The 26,187-nt window shown below is 36.1% G+C and overlaps 1 protein-coding gene across 3 annotated transcripts in view; it reads left to right on the top strand.

Moving 5' to 3' along the window:
* Positions 1-25,124, top strand: part of MYMK (myomaker, myoblast fusion factor) — a 170,769-nt gene extending 145,645 nt beyond the window's left edge. For 2 of the 3 annotated variants that reach the window (XM_068134323.2, XM_068134322.2), the window contains exon 6: positions 24,696-25,123. In XM_068134323.2, coding sequence (XP_067990424.2) covers positions 24,696-24,842 — 147 coding nt within the window. In that variant the 3' untranslated portion in view covers positions 24,843-25,123. Of the gene's footprint in view, positions 1-24,695 lie in introns of all 3 variants that reach the window. The other variant, XM_068134324.2, reaches the window with a different exon arrangement.
* Positions 25,125-26,187: the final 1,063 nt, after the last annotated feature.

Below are 26,187 nucleotides of genomic sequence, written 5' to 3'. Positions count from 1 at the left end.
GCCGGTGACAAACAAACAGACAGACAAACAGACAGACAGTACCACAAACACAACCGACCAATATACTTGAAAAATCTTCGATTTTGCAAGTAATAAATGAATAACAATAAAACATCCAAGACACCGGAAGTAGCAGAGGTCGTGTAAAATGCGATTAAACCTGAAAGATGTAGGGAGTATGAATTGACAATCCTCTTAAAGCAGAGTAAATCGTAGGATAATGGGAAGCATGTTACAGGTAGTGAATTCCAGAGCGAGACAGAGGAGGGATAAAAGTATCTGCATATCCTTTCGTTCTGCACTTTGGATCAGATACAGTGTGTGGGTGAGCGGAGATGGCAAACCGAGTCTTGAATCCAAACACTCGCATGGAAGGAATCAAGTGAGAAAGTCCAACAGAACATTTGTCATGAAAATATCTGTAGAACAATAGTGTAGCAGCATAGCAAACCTGTTGTGCATTTTGTGATACAAGCACCAAATTTAGCACAAATGTACATTAATATGTTGCGAACATTTTCAGATATTGGGCCACTTGAAATTCCGTAATTTTTTTTTTCAAATTCTTTCAAATTTCGTAATTTCAAATTTTTCGGGTGACACCGTCACAATTTCGGTCTTCGAGGCCGGCCGATATAGTGGGGCGGCTTAGCCCAAATATTCAAAAGAATTGTGCATTTTGTGATACAAGCACCAAATTTGGCACAAATGTACATTAATATGTTGCGAACATTGTGTGGTCAGCAATGAAGACGAGAGTCTGAATTACATGTATGCAAAAGACCTTGTGAACCAGTGAAGCAAATACACGGGTAAGCATGAATTAAATCTAGGGCATGATATAATTTCCATGATGTTTACCTCTACACTCAATGGTGGAAGGAGGTAATGTTTTGATCCCAGCTTGTCTGTATGTCTGTTTGTCTGTTAGTCCACAAAATTCCAGACAAAGCTTGTAGTAGTGGTAGTTGTAGTGGTAGTGGTGATAACAGAAATTGTTATATAGAACTGAACTTATATTATTATTATATGCAGAAAATAACTTCATTTCTATATGCCCTGCAGTGGACAGGTTAATTGGTTTATGCACTGAAGGGGTCACCCTGGTGTGCACTGCTGTGTTCTGCCTCACTGAGTTGTTCAGGTATGATGTACTCAGCACAAGCTTCCGGTCGGCCCGGAGGTGGGGGTGCGGGGCCTGTCACGGAACGTCAAAACAAACGGCCTGCCGGGGCCGCCCAAAAGTCGGGCGTGAGGGGCGCGTCCACTAATGGAACGCCTCTCGCTCCCAGATCGAGGGCCACGTGGTCAGGAGAACCTCGTCCCTTCCGGTCACACTTTGCCTATCGGCCGGCCTCGAAGACCGAAATTGTGACGGTGTCACCCGAAAAATTTGAAATTACGAAATTTGAAAAAATTTGAAAAAATAAATTACGGAATTTCAAGTGGCCCAATATCTGAAAATGTTCGCAACATATTAATGTACATTTGTGCCAAATTTGGTGCTTGTATCACAAAATGCACAATTCTTTTGAATATTTGGGCTAAGCCGCCCCACTACAAACCAAGAGTGGCAATCGACCTTTGGTGAGAGAGTTGTTGAAGAGTTGAACACATCTCCACACCAACCAGGTTGACTATGCGTTTCTGGAGCCTATCAAGTAGAGGTTAGTGGCTGGCTGGTGCTCCAGCCCAAATATGGCAACAGTACTCCATGAGGAGACGTACAGCTAGCTGCCTTATACAGCTACAAAATGGCCTCAGGAGGTACATACCTCTGCGCTCGATAAAGACAACCAACTCGCTTGGAAGCACTCTTAGCAATACTAGAAATGTACTTATCCCAACGGAGGTTAGAAGACATGTCCAGACCAAGAAGCTGAAGCTCCGATGAATCTGTTAAGGTTGAAGATCCCATGTGCACAGAAGGGAAAGACCTGTTTCTAGAACGAGATATGGACAACAGTTTAGTTTTCTTTGCATTGAAGGTTACCAGCCAGTCGTGCCTCCACTTCAACACATTCTCTAAGTCATTGTCCAGAGAAACTCCAACCTCATTACGAGTGGCATTGAGTGAATCAGCAGATGTACAGTAGAGTGAGGAATCATCAGCATACATGGCTAGCTGAGACAGAACATTATCAGGAAGATCACTGATATAAACAAGGAACAATGTGGGGCCAAGGACAGAACCCTGTGGAACACCAGAATTGATGGCGCAAGTAGGAGAAGATTGACCCTCAAGTGCCACCTTCATCTTGCAATTTGTAAGGAAAGCCGAGATGATTGAATGCATCACTCCAGATACACCATTTGACTGAACCTTGTGGAGCAGACCCCTGTGCCAAACGTTATCAAAGGCTTTTGAGATATCCAAAGCAACTAATCGAGCTTCACCCTTGAGCTCCAATGCCCTGTTGATATGGTCCGTAATCAAGGAGATCGTGAAACCCATACTGGCAGTCCGTGAGAAGTTCATTGTCCTCCAGATGGCAGAGAAGTTGTTCATTGATGAAGCATTCAAATACCTTATTTATTACAGGAAGCAGACTGATGGGGCGATAGTTACTTGGTTCAGAATGCTCAATGGCACCCTTGAAAACAGGGACAACAGAAGCCACTTTCCATAATGAAGGAAGCATTGAAGCAGACAAGCACATGTTGAATAGCTTGGCAATAATCGGCTTGTGACCACCAATGTACACAAAGGCTTGTGACCACCAATGTACACAAAGGCTTGTGACCACTCCAACAGCACATCAAAGCAGGTCAGTTGCCGAATTGTTTGCTAAAATGGCGACCAAATGCACTTTGATATCATTAGCTGCCTGGGAAGGCCTACATCAAATATCTCGGTTTGAACGCTGCCTTCTCTATGCTCTTGTTACACAGCAAACTTGGAAAAGATATGCTAATGGTAAATTGGAACTACCTCAACCATGTAACCTAGGTTCTGGAAACCAGGTTGTCATTAAAGTCTGACATGTCAGGATATCTCCGAGGTAGGATAGCTCCTTTGGATGACCAACAGTGGCCTTCACCTTCAGAAAGTGTTCACAGCCATTGACTTTTTCACATTTTGTTGTGTTACAGCCTGAATTTCAAATGGATTTAATTGAGATTTTTTTTGTCACTGATCTGCACATAATACCCCATATTTTTTTTACAAAATAATATTAAAAGAAATACAGAAATATCTAATTTACATACCGGTAAGTGTTCAACCCCCCTGAGTCAATAATATGTAGAAGCGCCTTCAGCATCGATTACAGCTTCGAGTCTTCTTGAGTATGTCTGTATCAGCTTTGTATTTCCCTGAATATGGGACAATAAAGATAAAGATTTATTATACATCTGGATTTGGGGAGTTTATCCCATTCTTCATTGCAGATTTGCTCAAGTTCTGTCAAGTTGGATGGGGAACGTCGGTGAACAGCAATCTTCAAGTCTTTCCACAGATTCTCAATGAGATTCAAGTCTGGGCTTTGGCTGGGCCACTCAAGGACTTTCACGTTCTTGATCTGAAGCCATTCCAGTGTTGCATTGGCTGTAGGCTTGGGCCAATTGCTCTGTTGGAATGTAAATCTTCACCAGTCTAAGGTCTTCTGCACTCTGAAGCATGTTCTCTTCAAGGATTTGCCTGTACTTAGCTCCATTTGTTGTTCACTCTATCCTTACAATTCTCCCACTCGCTGCCGCTGAAAAGCATCCCCATAGTATGATGCTGCCACCACAATACTTCATGGTAGGGATGGTGTTATATGAGTAATGACCTGTGCTCGGTTTCTGTCAGACGTAGCGCTTTGCATTCAGGTCGAAGAGTTCGATTTTTGTCTCATCAGACCACAGAATCTTTTGCCCCATGCTCGCAGAGTGTTTCACGTGTCTTTTTGCAAACTCCAGGCATGCTGCCATGTGCCTTTTAATCAGGAGTGGCTTCCGTCTGGCCGGGTTGAATACCTATTGGCTCAAGACATTTCAGCTTTTCATTTTTAATTTGTAAAACATTCCAAAAAAAAAAAAAATACACTTTGGCATTATGGGATATTATGTGTCAAAAAAAAAAGTCACAACAAAAAAATCTCAATTTATTCAATGTTGAATTCAGGCTGTAATGCAACAAAATGTGAAAAAGTTAAGGGGTGTGAATACTTTCTGAAGGTACTGTATTCTGGGTTATATCTCCAACCTGACGATACACTTGTCACCCTGGTGCTTTGCTGTCGATTAGAGGGTACATAAGGCTGCCTCTCCAATCTGACATTATTTCTTTATGGATTAAGATTCCACTGTACTTTTCAAAAAATGAGTAGATCATTCTGAGCTTGTTTGTACCTTGGCTAAGTTCAAAGTTCCTGCATCATATCCTGAGTTCTGCGTTAGTAGGGTAATAATGTTGTTCCTGGACCACCCTCATTTTCCCATTGACTTACATGTTAATTTTTCTCTCACCCTCATTCCCCTTAACACCTCTATTTCTCCCACCCTGTTCTTTACGAACCTTTTAGCCTTTTGACATACTCTTATTCTCAATGTTGTTCATTAGACCACTCAAACAATGATTCTACGAATATTTGCTCCCTCTCACTCTTAATATCAATGATCCCGAGTAGACCACTCAAACAATGATCCTACAAATATTTGTTTATGTGTGGGAAATAATTTAATTATCTTACCACTACCATCACCATCTAATACATTAACAAAAAAGATGTTTGAGTTTGGTTCTTTATTAAGATATTTTAACTGAGCTAAGATAAAATGATAAACCTCCCTCAATGTTCTTGTCTGAGTGCCTCCTGTGCCACACACTTTTTGGTCGGCTCTGCCCACTTTTTGTTAAGCCCCGCCCACTTTTTGTAAAGCAACGCCCACTTTTTTGTTATGCCACGCCCACTTTTTGTTAAGCCCCGCCCACTTTTTGCTACAGCCCACCCACTTTGTTAAGTCCCACCCACTTTATAAACTCTACCATTGTATCATTTTCAGTTAAGACATTACATCATTTTCAGGGAATTTCCATCACACCATTTCCAGTTAAGACATGCCCAGGGAATTTCCACAGGAAATGACACACCCAGTCCTTCTTATAAAAGGCACCGACCACACAGGCTTTTTTAAACACGCTTTCTGCTTCACTTGAGAATGGACGACTATGCCGAAATGGAATGGGATAACTTTGCTATTCCTTGGAGTCCTACTACCTGTGTAGAACTCAACCTTCAGATTGATGAACTGGACTCGAACCTCTTATCAATGGAGGTAAGTTTGTTTATTTATTTAATTATTTATTTAATTATTTATTTAATTTTTTTTTTTTTTTTTAGATGAGACTCGTGTAATAGTTAACAAAGTTTCTTTTAATATTCATAGAGCTTGATTTATACAAATAAAAACATTGTATTAAATTAATACATTGTTATTTTCTTTCACAGGAAATTGTATCTGAGATACGAAATGAAAATTCTGCTTTTAACACAACTTGGGATGAAGTTATTTTTTTGTTTGAAGACATTTTGAACAACCAAGACCCACAGAACGAGTTCTCCCTTGATGACCCAGCCAAAGAGTTATACCTTGGAGGTCCACAAAATCCTGAAAAAGAGTTCTACCATGATGATACTTATTGTGAGTTATCAAAACAAAACCCACTGAACAAGTTCTACCTTGATGAGCCAGGATACAAGTCATACATTGGAGACCCACAAATTTCTGAAAATTGGGAAAGGGGAGTTCTCCCTGATGGTCCGCAGTTATACTATGTGAGACACATGATAGAAACCCTAAAAAATTGGGAAACGGGAATTCTCCCTGATGGTCCACAGTTATACTATGTGAGACTTATCACGGAAACCCCCAATATTTCTGAAAATTGTGGTTCTACCTTGGAGACTTGGAAAGATGGTTATATTTTTGGAGACTCAGAATGGGGGTTTTGTTTTGATGACTCGGAATGTGATACCTATCTTGGAGGCTCAACAGGAATGTGGTTATACCTTGGGAACTTGGAAAGTTGGTTTTATTTTGGAGACTCTACCTGTGGGGTCCATCTTGGAGACTCTTTGGATTCTAAAGCAATGAACAATGTTCTTTGTTTAATGACGCTTGATTTAAGCAATATCAAGAAAGTTCGAGGAAGAAAATGCTGGAAAATTCTTTCTTCCCATTTCTACTTCTTCAAACTTGAAAGCCTTGAAAGACAGAATTGGAAGAAGAGAAAGAAAAAAAATGAAATACGTATTTTTAAAAAGAAGAAAAAAAGATTATGTTAGGGTTGGGGTGGGATTTTGAATGTGAGGGTTAGGGATGGGGTTGGGTTAGGGATGGGGTTGGGTTAGGGTGGGATTTTGAATGTGAGGGTTGGGGTTGGGTTAGGGATGGGGTTGGGTTAGGGTTGGGATTTTGAATGTGAGGGTTAGGGATGGGTTGGGTTAGGGATGGGGTTGGGTTAGGGATGGGTTGGGTTCGGGATGGGGTTGGGTTAGGGATGGGGTTGGGTTAGGGATGGGGTTGGGTTAGGGATGGGGTTGGGTTAGGGATGGGGTTGGGTTAGGGATGGGGTTGGGTTAGGGATGGGGTTGGGTTAGGGATGGGGTTGGGTTAGGGATGGTTTGGGTTAGGGAAGGGGTTGGGTTAGGGATGGGTTTGGGTTAGGGATGGGGTTGGGTTAGGGATGGGGTTGGGTTAGGGTTTGTATATTATTATGACTCACTCACACATACACACACACAAAAGTTAAGCCCCAACTGAAAAGTTGAGGGATTCTGTGTTTGGGGTTCACAGATCTCAAGAACGTATCCCCATTGTACACACAAAAGTTAAGCCCCAACTGAAAAGTTGAGGGATTCTGTGTTTGGGGTTCACAGATCTCAAGAACGTATCCCCATTACATTTTATTTATTTATTTATTATTTTCAAGGGTATTATATGCTTACTTGTGTTTTTTGTAATTCTTGTGAGTGAAATGAACCCAAGATTTCTTCCCCATTCATATCATATAATTTGTAAGTCCAAGGGACTGTACCCATTACATCAACAATTTTAAATAATTCATTAGTCCATCTCTTTGTATAACCTTTCTCAAAATGGCTTTTCCATCTGTATATTCTTACAATATCACCAACTTTGAACTTGGGCTTTCTCAAATTAATCTCCTTTTCATATTCTAATTTTGTAAATGATTCTGACGGTTTTGATTTTGTTGATGAATGAACGGTATTATTGTAATTATCTACAATATCCTGAATTAAATATACCCATTGTTGAGAACCGAGTTGTGTGAATTTTTTATATAATTTCTCTTTCAAAGTACGATTAAAACGCTCAATAACAACTGCTTTTCCTTCATTAAAGTTGCTGTATAATTTAATACCCTACCCCTTAAGAAATTTCATAAATATTTTGTTATAGAACTCTGTTCCCTCATCAGTCCATAACTTCTTTGATTTCCTTTTATCCCTATCAAATATTAGCTTAAAGGCTAACATTAAAGTATTACCTCTCTTGTTTTTCAAAGGAACAACCCAGGCAAATCTACTCCTCAAATCAATAACGGTTAAAGCATACCTGTATCCCTTATCATTATTTAGTTTGATTAAATCAGCGGACCATATGTGGTCGGTGTATTTAGAATAAACTTTCCTTCTTTTAAACTTTGTGATTATAGGTTTATGTAATTCATTAGCCAAAAGCTCCTCAGTCTTGATGACATCATTAGAGCCTAATAGTTTTTTAAGGGTGAATAACCAAGACCAAGTTTCAATTTAGCACTTATCAATTTTTTCACAATAAACCTATCAACTTTCTCTCTCAACGTTGGATTTTGTATCAAAGACAAATTATACAACATTTCTCTGTCGGCTTCATGTTTTTCATCCAATGTAGTGGTATTCCCATAAGCAATATCATGCTTCATACACACTTCATCAACCCTATTTATAGGCTTGGACCAAGGTTTAGGATTGTCAGCCTCATCTAATCTTTTATCCAGGTTTGTTCCAGGACCACAGAAAGAATATCCAGGTAGATGTAGTTCCCCAGGAATTCCAGTTGTTGTAAATTTACTTCCTGACAGAAACTTTTGTATGTCTCCTCCACTTTTAGGAGAGATGAATTGGCACTTTTTAGAGCCACACACTTGACATATTCCTTTTTGATAAACTATATTATTTTTAGCTTTAACTTGAGATATTTTTAGATTTATGTTTTCTTTTTACATTTGAGACAATAACTCATATTTATTTATCAGAAAAATTCCGACAGAGTATCAAAACCTTTTTGGTTTTCAACATATACATTTCTATCTTAATTTTTAAAACATAAAGAATCCTTAGGAATGCCTTCACTCTCTCCTCCATTTATTTACAAATAAAAACTAACTAAAGTCAATAACACCAACATCATCAACTATATGACCTTTGTCTTCTTCATGTAAATCTCCTCGCTGAACTCATCTCAACCATTTTTTAAATCATTATCTTAGTAAGAGTCGTTAATTCTTTATTTTCCTCTTCGGTGCGTTGAGATTGATTTATTTGCTGTAATACACTCAATCTTTTACGAATCTCACTGATTTCCATCTTTTTATATTTTTCCTCCCTCTCTCTTTGCTCCCTTTCCTCCCTCTCCTCCTTCTCCTTTTTCTCCCTCTCCTCCTTCTCCTTTTTCTCCCTCTCCTCCTTCTCCTTTTTCTCCCTCTCCTCCTTCTCCTTTTTCTCCCTCTCCTCCTTCTCCTTTTTCTCCCTCTCCTCCTTCTCCTTTTTCTCTCTTTCCTCCTTCTCCCTTTTCTCTCTTTCCTCCTTCTCCCTTTTCTCCCTCTCCTCCTCCTTTTTCTCCCTCTCCTCCTTCTCCTTTTTCTCCCTTTCCTCCTTCTCCTTTTTCTCCCTTTCCTCCTTCTCCTTTTTCTCCCTTTCCTCCTTCTCCTTTTTCTCTCTTTCCTCCTTCTCTTCTTCAACTCCTTCCTCATCCCTTGCTACCCTTGAGTTTGAGCCCCAAAGAATATTATACATATACTCATCTGGATTTTGAGATATTCTTGTATCTATAATTATTAACGCACAGGTTGTAAACCTGGTGCGTTATAGCGTTTGCCTGGGAATTTCTGTCTCTCCAAAAGTGAAGCTCCAACAGTGTAGACGTTTCTGTCGCTCAGATGTGTAGACAGTTTCTGTCGCTCAGATGTGTAAACATGACGTCATCAAATCTATATTTAGGCTAACCATGGGCTACCCCTTTGGCTGGTACGCGGCCGCTCGCTAGTACATAATATAGGATATATTTGTTATATGTTATGTTATAGGATATATAGGATATATGTTATATGATATAGGATATATATAGGATAGGTTATAGGATATATATGTTATAGGATAGGAATATAGGACCCAAATGACCCAGAGGACCCAAATGACCCAGAGGACCCAAATGACCCAGAGGACCCAAATGACCCAGAGGACCCAAATGACCCAGAGGACCCAAATGACCCAAATGACCCAGAGGACCCAAATGACCCAGAGGACCCAAATGACCCAGAGGACCCAGAGGACCCAAATGACCCAGAGGACCCAAATGACCCAGAGGACCCAAATGACCCAGAGGACCCAAATGACCCAGAGGACCCAAATGACCCAGAGGACCCAAATGACCCAGAGGACCCAAATGACCCAGAGGACCCAAATGACCCAGAGGACCCAAATGACCCAGAATTTCTGTCTCTCCAAAAGTGAAGCTCCAACAGTGTAGACGTTTCTGTCGCTCAGATGTGTAGACAGTTTCTGTCGCTCAGATGTGTAAACATGACGTCATCAAATCTATATTTAGGCTAACCATGGGCTACCCCTTTGGCTGGTATGCGGCCGCTCGCTAGTACATAATATAGGATATATTTGTTATATGTTATGTTATAGGATATATAGGATATATGTTATATGATATAGGATATATATAGGATAGGTTATAGGATATATATGTTATAGGATAGGAATATAGGACCCAAATGACCCAGAGGACCCAAATGACCCAGAGGACCCAAATGACCCAGAGGACCCAAATGACCCAGAGGACCCAAATGACCCAGAGGACCCAAATGACCCAAATGACCCAGAGGACCCAAATGACCCAGAGGACCCAAATGACCCAGAGGACCCAAATGACCCAGAGGACCCAGAGGACCCAAATGACCCAGAGGACCCAAATGACCCAGAGGACCCAAATGACCCAGAGGACCCAAATGACCCAGAGGACCCAAATGACCCAAATGACCCAGAGGACCCAAATGACCCAGAGGACCCAAATGACCCAGAGGACCCAAATGACCCAGAGGACCCAGAGGACCCAAATGACCCAGAGGACCCAAATGACCCAGAGGACCCAAATGACCCAGAGGACCCAAATGACCCAGAGGACCCAAATGACCCAGAGGACCCAAATGACCCAGAATTTCTGTCTCTCCAAAAGTGAAGCTCCAACAGTGTAGACGTTTCTGTCGCTCAGATGTGTAGACAGTTTCTGTCGCTCAGATGTGTAAACATGACGTCATCAAATCTATATTTAGGCTAACCATGGGCTACCCCTTTGGCTGGTACGCGGCCGCTCGCTAGTACATAATATAGGATATATTTGTTATATGTTATGTTATAGGATATATAGGATATATGTTATATGATATAGGATATATATAGGATAGGTTATAGGATATATATGTTATAGGATAGGAATTTTGTACATTTAATAAATTTTTAAGATTACAAAACTATTTGTTTTGTATTTATGGATGTTTAAATCAAAAGAAAAGTACATAATGTGAATACTAGTAGCAATTTTACAAAAACCATGGCATAATTTCAAATCTTGACCCGAGATGATAATTATGCTACATCATAATTTCCATGTGCCAACCTGGGCGGAATCCAAGTGGATTCACTTGTTTTTCTCATAATAGGATACCAATAAGATTTGTTGATGATTTCTAAAAGAGTTTTATATTTCATAACTTTGAGAAGTTCATTTTTATTTAATATTTTAAACAAGTCTCTATTTGTGGGTTTAGCAATATCAGTATAAGGCCAGTTTTTTATGACAAAATTCCCATGTATATGCTCCAAATCATAAGGTATGTAATACTGAGCACCCTTTTCTTGTAGGTATCCTTGAATACAAAAATTATAATTCTCTTGTAGTCTTCTTCCTGCCATTTATGTATCAGAAATATATGTGAGATTAATATTATGACAGGTAATACCACCCCATCTTCCCACTATCAAATCGGTTTGTATTCCTCGGCTTTCTATCCTTATCTCATTACCTTCCTTCTTTGTCATGCTAACCATCGCTATACTATCATATATTTTTCTTTTCTTAAAATCATGCATTTGTTGTTTACTAATTGTACTTCCACATAAATCCTTATCCTCACCAAGCGGATAATATTCTTCTTTCCGAGACTGATTCAAATCATGTTGGTCTTCTAAGTTTATTGAAAAATACCAATTATACCCTAAATCAGGCATATCATACCCCCATTTATTAATTCGCATATTAACTATATGTCCTTCTTTATAAAATTCAATTGTAAGCAGGTAGTTAAATTCAATGAGGAAAGGTGTATGGTCAGTATAACCAGGTGTTGTGGTTGTAAATTTTACTTGTTTAACAAAACGTGCTGTTTTCTTTAAATATATATATTGTGATAAATCACTGAATCTAATTAAGTCATTCGCATCTGTAGGGTTTGGATAATTGATTAATTTATAAGTATTCTTCATATTAATATTTTTACTTATACTATATTTTTGTCGTTCAGCCTGTGCCTTTGTATAATCATTTGATAAATCAATATCCTGAGAGGATTCTCCAAAGATAGAACCATCTTTTCCAACATAAGTCATAAGTCAATCTAAATATATTAGATTAAAAATGATATCATAAAAATTTTCATTATTGTTGAGTTGAAATAATACATATAAACATAATTGACCACAACATTTAGAATTAATTTCTTGAACTTGAAATGTTTGATAAACACCATTCTGTAAGAATTGTATTACTTCAACAGGTGGTGGCATACCATAACTATCAAAATAATATTTATCCTGACTATTATGAATACAAACCCAATGAGAACCATTCTGTGTGTCTAAATTCATAATAATATTCTTTGGATTCTTATTTATATGTATTAATTCATCTCTCATACAAATAACCACATTATCAATTTTTAGTGTTTTACAATACTTAGCTAGTTCTATATTTGACGTTGTATTCTTTCCAAATTGTTTAAACCATTTATCCATTTATTTATGAGAAAGATACAATCCATTACCCCGTTTAGTTAGTTTAACACCCGCTTGAGCGATAGAGGAAAGCATATCTCCAACCAACAATCTAGCTTTATCAGGTAGACTTTCAAGTTTTTGAGCAAAATCTACAATTACACCACTTCCACTAATTTGTTTCTCCAACTCCTTGTTATGTCTTTCCAATTCTTTTTGAGCTTTTAGTTGTGCCTTCCTTTCGTTAGCAGTTTTTACCGCTGCTGAAATACCACCAGTCAATGCTCCCGCCGCACTTAAACCAGCAAATAAAGGAATTAGAAACGGGAGAAATCCTCCCTCTTGTATTGAATATTTCTTTAACATAGGTTTTGTCATTTTAATTTTAAGTGATCCAGCATCATTTAGTGTTTTTACCTGCTCTCTTGTGAGTAAAACATCAATTCTTACTGCTCCTTTTCTTTGAATTGAATTAACATTAATAATACAAGGCTTTTGATTTTGAATACAAGATGTTAATTTACTAAGATTGATTTGATTAACATATACCGGTTCTTTCCTACTCATTTATTTATGAGAAAAAACCTATGTGATATTAATCATAACACCATTATCTGTATTAATCTGTAATTCTGTTTCTTCCAAAAGCAAACAATAAGCATCAACTTCTTCACTCTCCCCTCTTTCAATGTATAGAGAAGTATCCACTCTATTAGACTTTATAGTTTCCTTTTGAGAACTCAGGTCAATTGTGTAGATTGTATAAAGTTTTTGAAACGCAACCATATCCAAAATAGGGTCATTATTACCGTTGCTTTCACACACCTTTTGGTAAGACTTGTAGGCTTCCGCATAATCATTTTTTTCCCAATCAATTTCCAATCTATCTCGTGGGTAAAATGTACCATCAAGAGAAACCCGAAGTTGTTTCACCTTAGCATTATCACTCAGCGCATTATTCTTATCAGTACCTTCATCTCCATCTGGTTTTTAAAAAATGAGCCATAGGTATCGTGGTTTTCCTGCCAAAACACCCAAATTCCAAGTGTAGGTAGTGTGTTCCAGTTTAACGTGTTGACATCTTCTTTTAAGGTATGATACATTTAGTGGTTTCTTTGAGTTAAGTCTTCTATTTCACATCTCTTCTGTTTTAAGATTAGGAGTATATTCACTGATATACCAACACAAATCATTAATAACAAATTTATTATTGTCTCCAAAAGCATTTTGAGCCCCAAAAAGCAACCTATTTACATTATCATTCCTTTGTAGTTGAAATCTAATTTTAAGACCATACAAAACTTTATCATAATCACAAAATCCAAATATACCTTTCAGAGGTACTGCTACGGTAAAACTATTCTCTGCTTTTGTATCATCATTATACATTGACTTCCTTTGACTATAACCAGGGTCAGCATTTGTTCCCGTTGACATATCAGGAATAAAACCTTCAACAGCTCCCTTACCCATTCTATCACTAAACGAATATAGTGTAAATTTTATCATTTCAGATGTAGCAGAGACATAATCAACCGCTTCAACCTCTTGTGTTCCAATATACAGGCGGACACTATCAAACATTTTCCAGAAGAAATCATTTACGAGTGTAGCATTAGTATTATTCGCAGTCTTAGTGAATTTAAATTTACACAGCAAGAAACTATCAGCTATATTCAAGTAAGTTTGTTGATTATTTATTTCAAAACTTTTTGTTCCGTTTGAATTCCAGTCTGTTCCTGTTATAGCATTTACCTTAAAATAGTCTTCCTTTTTAGTGGAGTTTGAAATGATAATCGTATCATCCAAATCATAGATACTATCAATCGCTTCCATACTTGTATTTATATAGCATTAAAATTGTTGAAACCCTGACCCAAGTATTTTAATGATTTTTTGTCGTTCTTGTGAAGATAGTTGAGTTTTACCTTTTTTAATTTCTTTGATTGCTTGTAATTTATGAGACTCCTTTTGAGCATCTTTTATACTCTTTATAGCACCCGCAACTGAGCCCATGGCAGAAGCAGTTGAACCAATTTGGTCTTTATGTTTAAGGATGGTTGAACCAATACCCATTAGAGTATCAATTATCCCATCTCCTTTATTTCTAAATTGATGTCCCACACCCCGTTGTCTCTTTGGTTTATAGTATCCTCTACCAAGAAACATACCTTCACCCTTATAGTATGGTGAAAGGAACATCCCATCCCCTGTAATTATTTTATATTTTCCCAACTCGTGTTTTCTCACAATAACCATTATTTATTTATTGAAAAACTTCACGTAGGTGAATTCTGATGGATATAATTTCATCATTAAAGGATATCATACGATTATCTTGGTCGGTTATCCTAAAATTTACTCTGTATATGGTTTTTCCTGACACAGGTAAATAGACAAGATTTTTTGGTTCCATATTAAATTTATAACCAATCGGGGTTGAGTATGCGCTGAATGAAAATATTGTATTTGTTCTTATTCCATCGTTATAAGCACCATCAATCAAATCACAATGAATTAATACTGAATTTATACCGGAGGATATTTGAATAACATTATCAGTGTAAAACGTCCCGTTAGTTTCAATCTTTTTTGAAGAGAAACCCAATAGCTCTCTAAACGATTTTTCAATCGTGAAATGAACTTATAATTATTTTTAAGTTTAATAGTTGATTTTGAAGTGTGTTTTTGAATATCTATTACAATATTTTTTGGTTCATCACCTTGTTCTTTCATAAGTCGAGAGACTTCAGAAGATATTTGAGAAATCTCGTAAGCTCCGGGTGAAACGGTTATAGTTTTATATCCACTTCCTGGATTATAACTAAACTTGTTTTTCGCTGTGATATTAAAAAGTGTATTATAAGTTTCCATCGACAATAAAGAAGCCTCATATTCTTTTGTGGGGTCAAGTTGTAGTGGGTAAGGGAATGATGCTGTGTAATCACTCGTTGTGAAATTAAAACTAAGAATTGTGCTTCTCATCTTATTTAATATCTAATAAAATATCTTTGTATTGATATTTATTAATTATTTTCATATTCATCAACTGGTCTAAAATGGCGGATGCTTCATTAAAACAATTGTTGTTTCCAGCCTTCTTACTACCTAACAACAATAATAGTCTATTAACTAATTGTGATGGGTCATTTGGAAGAAAGCTAACACCCGAACCAAGCTTACTTAAAGCATCAATAATATGTTTCTCCTTCTCATTCTTCTTCCTTTTACCAGCAACAGAAACTCCATAATCAAGTGAGTTTAGTAAATCAATATACTCTCTATCTTCCTCTCTTTCCATATCAAGTGGTTCCTCAAAATATTTTGAACCGCTGAATCCGGAGTTTGTTAGAAGAAACATTAATCTTGGAGTTAATTCAACATTTGGTTGAGCAGAACTTAAGAACACCAATTTATCATTAAATATCAATAACTTTTCTTTCACAAGATGGAACTGTGCTGGTTCTTCTGTTGGAATGAGACCTGCTCTGGTTTTTGAATCCGCCAAATATTCATTGTTTTGAAGAGCTTCCACAACATAATTAGGGGGTTGATTTACCTCCTCAAGTTTCCGAAATAATCCTTCATCATCATATTCTAATTCTCCAAGTTCTTTCTCTGTCATTTGACTGAAATCTTTGAGCATTTGAAGTTTTTTTGGAGTAAATTCTACCGTGGGAACTGTAGGTGAAATCGTTTGTTGAGTTTTTTAAAGTGGTTTAAAAAATTTCTCTTGTTTTCTTTCAAAGGCTTCTTCACCAGTTAGTTTCTGTCTCCGTTTCTTCTTTATCTCTTCCTGTTGCTTTACAACTTTTGAAACCAACTCTTGATGTTCTTTAAACTTTCTTGCTCTTTCTTCGGTATTCATTTTCTGTATTTATTTATTGAAAAATATCATTTAATGAATTGTAAAGGTCAATGGGAAAATTTTCCTTTTCTTCATCATTATAGTAAATGTGTTGAAATAAATCCTCTTCTTTAAATATTTCATCAAATTCTTGATTGGTATTAATACGAGTTGTTATTTCTTCTTCACTAATACTTGTATCTCTGCTTTTCATACGTTTGCGTTGAGTCTCCTCATCGATATCAAAACCGAATGATAAAATCTTAACTCCATCACCACGCAAATGTTTAATAATTTGTCTCATTCCTTCAGGATTAGTTTCTAAAATCCCAAGACCATTATATTTTACTTTATTTAACTGACTCTTACAATGTGAATATTTTGTAGAACCAAGAGAGACCTCCTCAAATATTTGACCTTCGTTCCTCAATCGCATATTGAAATGTAGTAATAATCTTTCCCTTCTACTTCTCCTGGTTGCTTTGCTCTGGTTGTAGTACTCACAAAACGAATCATAGGGTGTTTTAAAAAAAACTTACAATCTTTTCATTTTTACTATTCAAGAGTTTAGATTTATGAAAGTTCTTTCCTGAAGCAGATTTACCCACAAGATTAATAATAATAGTTATCATTTATGTGTGTAAAATATCAGTTAGTATCTCATCTTGTTGCACAACAATATATTTATATATTGTCCAATCGTGTGTTTCATATAATTTTCAAATTCTTTTTTACTACATAACGTAGAGCAATTATCTCTCCAAAAATTATTTACATCTATTGAATTTAACTTAAATAAAATAAAAGTATTGGCATTGTTTCTTATTGAGCGTCGAGGGAGTTGAAAATATGATTGACTAAGATAAATACAATTACAAGAAGAATGTCTCCCTCTTGTATAGTAGCTATCCATTACTGTTTGGTTTCTCTCATTAACACAATCATCAAAGATAATGAGGTTCTTTTTTGATTTATCTAAATCTTGAGGTGAAGGTATATCATCCGTATTATCACGGAGAATACAAGTTATGGGTTTTGGTTTTGGTTTCTGTGTATCACAAAATAGTTGTATTATATCCTCAATGTTAAAATCATTTAGTTTGTTTTGAAGTTTAAATAAACCGATAATGTCTTCCTTTTTAAGACCCGCATTAAAACTTTGTGAGAGTAGTTGATACTCGGGTTGAAAACTTGACTTTGTAAAAATTATTAAATTATCATAATCTAAAAAATTAGGACGAAGGAGCATCTTTAAAAGCAAACAGGTTTTTCCACATCCGCTTGAACCAACTATTAGACATCTCAATGAATTTGGAATATTTTTATGGTTATTAAATTTTATCTTATTTTCCCAAACGGGTAAAAAATCATTCATTTCTATATTTGGAAAACAAGTAATCTAACTTTTTTTGAGCTATTTTTGAAACTCTATATTTTATCCTGAGTTCAGGTTTAATTTCAAAATAATTCATTATTTTATTTATATAGTATCTTGTAGTAACATTTCCATTAAAATTATTTTGAATAATAAATATCATTAAACCCTTATACATTTCCTCAATACAAATAGTCTTTTCACTTGTAAGAAATGGTGTATTATCATCATAATACTTAACATTCATCTCTCTTATTAATCTTGTAAAGTAATTCATTTTTGGTTCTAATTTAAAAGAGTTATACAGTATATATATTTTTTTTTTTAATTATCATTAATTAGAAGATAATCACAGAATAAACATTGTTTGTATGAATCCTCATCATTAAGCCCCACTCTATCACAAGCCGGACAATTCTCTAATTTATCATATGGAGAGTCTGGAAATTCTAAATATCCTTCTATGATATTTATATAGTAAATTTTTACTTAAACTAAACACAAGTTTATTAGCTAATAAATACAATGTTTCAAAACACAAAAGACAAATTTCAATCAATCTCTACTTCGGTGGAAGATATAGGAAAATATGTCAAAGATGTTAAATTGAACAAAGATAAATATGGAAATTTTTGGATTAAACCCATAATGGAGAATAACATGTGTCCTTTTATTAAATTTACGGGACAAGCTATGTTAATTAATAACTCTATTAAAGTAAATTTGACAAAAGTTTCTCCACTACTACTGACAATTTACTCAAAGCTTGAAAAGATCATTGATAAAGAAGCTTTGAAAATGAATGATAAGACCATCAACGATTCTAGAGGAAACATTTGTATATTATTTAATAGACCCAAAGATGTGGGTGAAATTAATAATATGAATATTAGTGGTGAACTATCATTCCGTACCCTGATTATTAGAGATTATTTGAAAATAACATTTAATGTAAAAAATATTGTGGTTATTAGTTCTAATGAAAGAAAATATATAGATATTGATGGAAGTTTAATGGTATGTAAATGAGTGATATTAACAGTCAATACTCTGAGAGTCCAGGATCTGAATGTGATACTGAGAGTCTAGGATCTAATGATAATTATGATACTAATAGTGTGCTCAAATGATAGTTATGAGAGTAGCTTTATTGATGATGATAGTGAATCAATGAGTGATAGTGATAGTAATTTTAGTGATGATAATTCAGTGTACACAGATGATACTGTGTTCTCATTGAACTTTGATGATAGTGATGATGATGATTTTAGTGTTGTATTTTGTGATTAAAAAGTGTTTTACTTTAAGCACAGTTTCATATATAAAAAGCCTGTAAAAAGGCACTTTCTTTTATAAGTGTTTTACTCTAAGTATAGTTTCATATATAAAACAGAGTTGAAAAGCTCAAAAAGTGTTTTACTTTAAGTATAGTTTCATATATAAAACAGCACGTTTTCTCACGCTATAAATATGGTTTATTGTGATACTTGCGAGAAGGAAGTAAAATATTATAAACGACATATTCTCGCCGCAAAACACACTTACAACATTCTAAATCAATTATCACCACTTCCTAAGAACAAAAAACATTGTAGTCTCTGTAATAGAGATATCCTAAAGAAACAAAGCCCATCTTAAAACAAACAAACACTTGTCAAAATTGTTTACTATTAAAAATACTGATGGTGCTTTCAAAAGACATATCAGGATTCGAATCTTTAACTTTAATCCTCCTGGTCCAAAGTCAATACTTGAAGCTGTAGAGATTATTGAACCATCAATGAAAGCCTTCGTTGAAAAGACTCTTCTCGAATTGAATTCAATCAAGTTATATATGGGTATTAAAATAAAAATCTCAAAAGATTGTCCATTCACTGGTGAAAACATCACTGATTTAGCTTACATGAGAACAGGCACACACTTTATAACAACATACAATCAGATTAATCCCACTTATGTTGAACTTATCCAGCAAGAACAAGAACTTGAGCATACTATTACTGGAAGTGGTTGGAATATAGATGAGATACTATTTATTGACATTCATATTCTTAAATCAGATCCTCTAAACGCTTCTTCTTACATTGATTTACCAAGTGTTATCAAAAATAGAAAAGCAGTTATCAATATCAAAAATAAAGACAATAAATGTTTTCTCTGGTCTATTCTTGCACATCTACATCCTCAAGATAGCCATGTTGAAAGAGTATCTCATTATAAAAAATATGAGAATACATTGAAAACAAAAAAGTTAAATTTTCCAATGGCTTTTAATGATATTCCTAAATTTGAAAAGATGAATAATTTATCAGTTAATGTTTATGGTCTGACGGAAACAAACAACATTCAGATTTTTAAGCTTTCTGAAAATTATAATCAAAATCATATTAATCTTCTTTATTTTAATTCAGAGGAAAATTCACATTATACATACATCAAAGATATTACAAAATTAATAAAACCACAAGTATGTAAAAGAACAAATAAAATATATATTTGTTTGTGTTGTCTTAACTTCTTCCATACACAAGAAAGATTAGATAAACATTCAAATTATTGTGGTGAACATAAATCAACGGTAATCAATATGCCTAAAGAAGGCTCAAAGATCTCATTGAAAGATGAAAAGAAAACAAGAAAACATCCATTTGTTATATATGCTGATTTTGAAAGTATTTTAGAAAAAATTGATACTGCTTCTCCAGATCCAGAAGAATCATACACAAATAAATATCAAAAACATACTCCTTGTGGTTTTTGTTATTATATCAAATCATCCGTTGGTGATGAATATAACAAATTAGAGGTGTACGGAGGCTCAAATACCCCAGAGGAGTTTGTGAAACGACTAGAAAAAGACTGTGTTCGATTAAGAAAGATAATGAGAGAAACCAATAAACCAATGTCCTTGACGAGTAAAGAGAAAAGGGAATTTATAAAAAACAATGTCTGTCATATTTGTGAGGAGAAAATTGGTGAAGGTCTAAAGGTTAGAGATCATTGTCATCTCACTGGTAAATATAGAGGTCCGGCTCATCAAAGTTGTAATATTAATTATAAACTCCCCTCTTTCATTCCTGTCTTTCTTCATAACAACGCTAATTATGATACGCATATACAGTGGAACCTCGACTTACGAGTGCCCCAACTTACGAGTTTTTCGAGATACGAGCCGTCACTCTGGCAGTTTATTGCTTTGAGATGCGAGCCGAGATCCGAGTTACGAGCTTTCGCCACCCGGTCACGTGGTTATCTTGACGTGCACGTACAGTATCTCTGTCGTATAGCGCTAATGATATATAACGCCGCCGATAATGATATGATAATTTATGATAATCTATGCAGCACGACGTGGTCCTCACGTCACACAAGGCGCCTTTGCCGGCGCAAAACGGCTCTCTCAGGGTCAAACTCGGTATCGTTTTGAGCGCACGGTTCAGACCTTCAAGAAAAAGTTTATTTTGTAAAAATCGAGCCACGCGTTCAAAAGATATGACCGGTTTTGTTCGCCGGCACGTCGGCGCTCGAGTCGAATCGAGTTAAAACGAACACTGCCGTTGTCGGGTCCGTCTGAGACAACCACCGGGCCTAGAACGCTGGGACCGGTCTCGTTGGATAGGCCTGGATCAGATCTCGAAACGCTGGAAGCTGCACCTCTCTGTGATAATCTTGTGGACCATGACAAGAGATCGTGCGACACGTGGTTATCATGCCGTGCAAGTACAGTATCTCTGCCGTCAACTTGTTCAGAGTGCCGGCGATAGCTCGCCTTCTCTTTGTGGAAAACACGGTGAGATCCTTAACATCCAACAACTAATGGGACGCAAACGGGGCGCCCAGTTTAGCGGTACACCCATTGATGAATCACCCTGCCTGTGATTCACCCATGACAGGTTATAGCTGGGTCGGGATTCAAACCCAGGCTGGACAGTTTAGACTTTAGAGTCAAGTGTGCGTACCTCCAGTCCAGGCCATCCTGCCAACTTGTATGCTGCATACAGGTGAAATATAAAGCGCGAGATATTTTTATATATACTGTATATTAAAAAAAAAATTGGTGTGGTTTTTGGCGGGCTGGAACAGATTAATAGCATTTCAATGCATTTCAATGGGGAAATTTGATTTGAGATACGAGCAATTTGAGTTACGAGCTCGGTCACGGAACGGATTAAACTCGTAAGTCAAGGTTCCACTGTATTTATCAAGGAACTCTCAAAGACATCTGGACACATTTCAGCAATTCCTAACACGGATCAGAAATACATTTCATTCACAAAAACAATTCATACATCTCCTATAACTCAGATCAGATTTCTTGATACATTTAAATTCATGACAAGTCCATTGGCTAACTTGGTTCAAAATCTAAAAGAGGTCCCATGTCTTTCAGAGTATTTTTCAGACAAAGATTTACTAACACAAAAGGGAATTTATCCCTATGATTATATGAACTCATTTGAGAGATTCAATGAAACACAACTTCCTTCAAAAGAAAATTTCTATAATAAATTAAATAATAGTCATATATCTGATAAAGATTATGTACACGCACAAAATGTTTGGAAAAAATATAACATCAAGAATCTTGGTGAGTATCACGATTTGTATCTCAAAACTGATGTGCTTTTGTTGGCTGATGTGTTTGAGGCTTTCAGAACAATCTGTCATTCTGGATATGGATTGGATCCTGCTCACTATTACACTGCTCCTGGATTGGCTTGGAGTGCAATGTTAAAAATTACAAAACAAGGTTTGGATTTGATAACCGATGTCGATATGCTTTTAATGATTGAAAAGGCAAAAAGAGGTGGAATTTCACAAGTATGCTCGAGCAGATACGCAAAAGCAAATAACAAATATCTTCCGAATTATGATTCAACGAAAGAGAGTTCTTACTTGATGTACTATGATGCGAACAACCTCTATAGCTGGGCAATGTCTCAGGCTCTTCCTTATGGAAAACTTAGATGGGTAAAGGAAAAAGACTACAAAAAGGTTTTACAAGATGTATGTATCTCTACACAAGCTGAATTAGATGAAGAAAAAGTTGGTTATTATTTTGAAGTTGATTTGAAATATCCAGAGGAACTCCATAACCTACACAAAGATCTCCCATTTGCTTGTGAAAAGGAAAGTCCAAAGAAGGAGTGGATAAGTGATTATCAACAATCATTTAATGTAAAGGGTAAAGCGTCAGAGAAGCTTCTAACAACACCATACAACAAGAAAAATTATGTGCTCCATCAAAGAAATTTGAGACAATGTCTTTCAAAGGGTCTCCGTGTTGAAAAGATACATAGGATTCTCAAGTTTAATCAGAGTCATTGGTTGAAAGAGTACATTGATTTTAATACACAAAGAAGAACAGAGTCAAAAACAGATATTGAGAAAGACTTTTATAAATTGATGAATAATGCTGTATTTGGAAAAACGATGGAGAAAGAGACAAAGAGACATTCGGTGAGATCCTTAAGTTAAACTTTCTTTTAGAAAGAGACAAAACATTCGTCTATCAACATCATGGAAACAAGCATCAAAATTAATCAACAGACCAAGCTTCTCGAGAGTAGAAGTTTTTACGGAAAACTTTTGTGCGATACATTTGATGAGAGAAAGCGTTGAGATGGACAAACCTATTTACATTGGTACCTCAATACTTGATTTATCAAAGTCCTTGATGTATGATTACTTTTACAATAACTTGAGGAAGAAATATCAAAATGATGTTAATCTACTTTATAAGGATACAGATAGTTTTATTTTAAAAATTAATACTGATGATGTTTATTTTGACATGAAAAAGGACATTAATATCTATGATACAAGTAATTACAGTCCAGAGAGTGAGTTGTTCTCTTCTAAAAATAAAAAGGTGATTGGAAAGTTCAAGGATGAATTAGGAGGATATGTTATGAGTGAATTTGTGGGATTGAGATCAAAGGCTTATGCTTATAAATACATGTGAATAACATTGAAAAGACTGATAAGAAGTTAAAAGGTGTAAAGAAAAATGTTATTAAAGAAACAATAAACTTTAAGGATTATTATAACTGTTTAACAACAAAGAAAGAAGAGTTTAGAAAGATTAATGGAATAAGAAGTTATAAACATCAATTATATACAGAAGAGATAAATAAGAAAGCATTAGGGGCTTTTGATGATAAGAGGTTTATTTTTAAAAAATGGAATTGATAGTCTCCCTTATGGTTATATAAGTATATAAGTGATAAGATATATAAGTGATAAGATATATAAGTGATAAGATATATATAAGTGATAAGATAATGGGGTTAGGGATTTTCAGGGCTTGTAAAGCTTTGTAAAGCTTGTAAAGGCTTTCAGGCCGCCTTTTTTATAAATAAATAAATGATAGAACCAAGTATCAACCAGACTAAAGAGTGGAGGTGTAATCAACCTTGGTATATAAATGGTAAACATAACGAATGTGAAAAATATCAAATAGGTATAATTGAAAAGGCAACTGGTAGAAAAGTTCACAAAACAAATAAGAGAATTAATTTAAATACCGGTGAGTTGGGTAAAAAAGATGGAAATATTTTTGAGTGGACGGAAAACTTTGATGGTTGTCAGGAAAATATATACTTTAATTTAAAAATGGTGTGTGGCACAGGAGGCACTCAAACAAGAACATTGAGGGAGGTTTATCATTTTATCTCAGCTCAGTTAAAATATCTTGACAAGGAACCAAACTCAAACATATACTTTGTTAATGTATTAGATGGTGATGGAAGTTGTAGGAGAATTAAATTATTTCCCACACATAAACAAATATTTGTAGGATCATTGTTTGAGTGGTCTACTCGGGATCATTGATATTAAGAGAGTGAGAGGGAGCAAATATTCGTAGAATCATTGTTTGAGTGGTCTAATGAACAACATTGAGAATAAGAGTATGTCAAAAGGCTAAAAGGTTCGTAAAGAACAGGGTGGGAGAAATAGAGGTGTTAAGGGGAATGAGGGTGAGAGAAAAATTAACATGTAAGTCAATGGGAAAATGAGGGTGGTCCAGGAACAACATTATTACCCTACTTGCGTTGACAGGCTCTACCATCGAGTATGTACTGTCAAAGGGGTAAATTCTCAGCTAAGAATGCCTTCATGACTCGTCTTGGTAGCCTCTGATGCCCCAGTGGAGTATTGGAAGAATACAAAAAATAAAAAAATTTTCCTTTCTGCCCTATAGAATTGGGACTACACGTATGTACACAGTGCATTCCACTGCAGCCTGGCTGCAGCCTGCATCCTCTTGTTGCCCGAGAAGAACAAGTCAGCGACTGCGAATCGCCCACCCGAACAACTAACCTGCTGCACACTCTGCTGCTGCCCATAGCACTTCTCAAGCCCTGCAAATCTGCAACCATTATTAGAACATTCAATGTAAACCTGCTTCGATGCATGATCATATATCTGAGATACTCAAATTGAGTTTAACTAATAGTTCATCTTTAACAGTTGTAGGGTTTTGAAGTACTTGTGTGACTTATTGTAACCACGACTTCATCATGCAATTCATATTCCAATGAATACCAATTTGTAAACAAATTAATTTTTCTTTTACAAATCAAAAAAAAAATTCTTTCCTGAAAAATAAAAATTCTCTCCTGGAAGTCCTAGCAGTGTCCATGTGTTTTATACCTCTCCCACCCCTTCCCCCCCCCCCCCATTCCCATGCCTCCTCCCCCCAAGCCCTCCCTCCCACAGATCTCCCGATGTCCCTGGTTTCAAATGTTGTACTTGTGTGCTTCCCTCTCTCTCCCCATCTTGTCTCCTGCTCCCTTTATCTCGTTTTATGTGTCAGTTTGTCTTTTTTTGTGATTGATGTTAGCTCTTACATGAGCCTCGATGTTGTATAGAAATAATAATAATAATAATAATTGATCGACCTTTCATCCTTTAACTAGGAATAGTCGTCCACAACCATCCTTTATCATGTTATGGAACATCTGCCGAGGCCCTCACTTCTTTTTTCTTGCACCTTAACTTTTTCACCTTTACGTGCTTTAAAAATTTTCACCACAACCGCTTGAGCGATAGACACAAAACTTTCATTATAGGAGCGCCTACCCATGGATAATCTTTTTTTATGCCTCCACCCCCGAAGGTGGCCGGAGGCATTATGTTTTCGGGTTGTCCGTCCGTCTGTACGACCTAAACCTCATTTTCCTCAGCAACCACATGTCCGATTGAGACAAAACTTTCAGGGTAGGAGTGACACCCATGCAGAATGTTTTTATGATAATTGTGATGTCATAGGTCACGTGGTATGGCAGCCATCTTGGATTAAACGCAAATAATAATAATATTTCTCGGAAACCGCTGAATGGGAAAATTTGAAACTTGGCACATTGTCAAGTACTCCCAATGGGGAACAAAAGCATGATAATGATGACATCATAGGTGATGTAGTATACCAGCCAAAATGTTTTAATAGAATTCCTTATCCTAAAAAATCTGAAATTGCATGCACATGATCTATGACCCATTTGTGTTGAAATATTACATTTATGACATCATAGGTCACATCGTTTGGCAGCCATTTTGGATTGAAGGAAAATATTAAATAATTATATCTCTGAAACCGCTCATCCCATCGATGGGAAATTTACAAATATCATCTAACAACACTGTTGCCTATAGTTTGAAAATGATGATGTCATAGGTCACGTGGTTTGGCA

The sequence above is a fragment of the Myxine glutinosa genome, chromosome 13 (assembly GCF_964187855.1).
Source record: "Myxine glutinosa chromosome 13, kmMyxGlut1.1, whole genome shotgun sequence".
NCBI lineage: Eukaryota > Metazoa > Chordata > Myxini > Myxiniformes > Myxinidae > Myxine > Myxine glutinosa.
The sequence above is the reverse complement of the archived record's forward strand: the minus strand, read 5'-3'. Positions and strand labels throughout refer to the sequence as shown.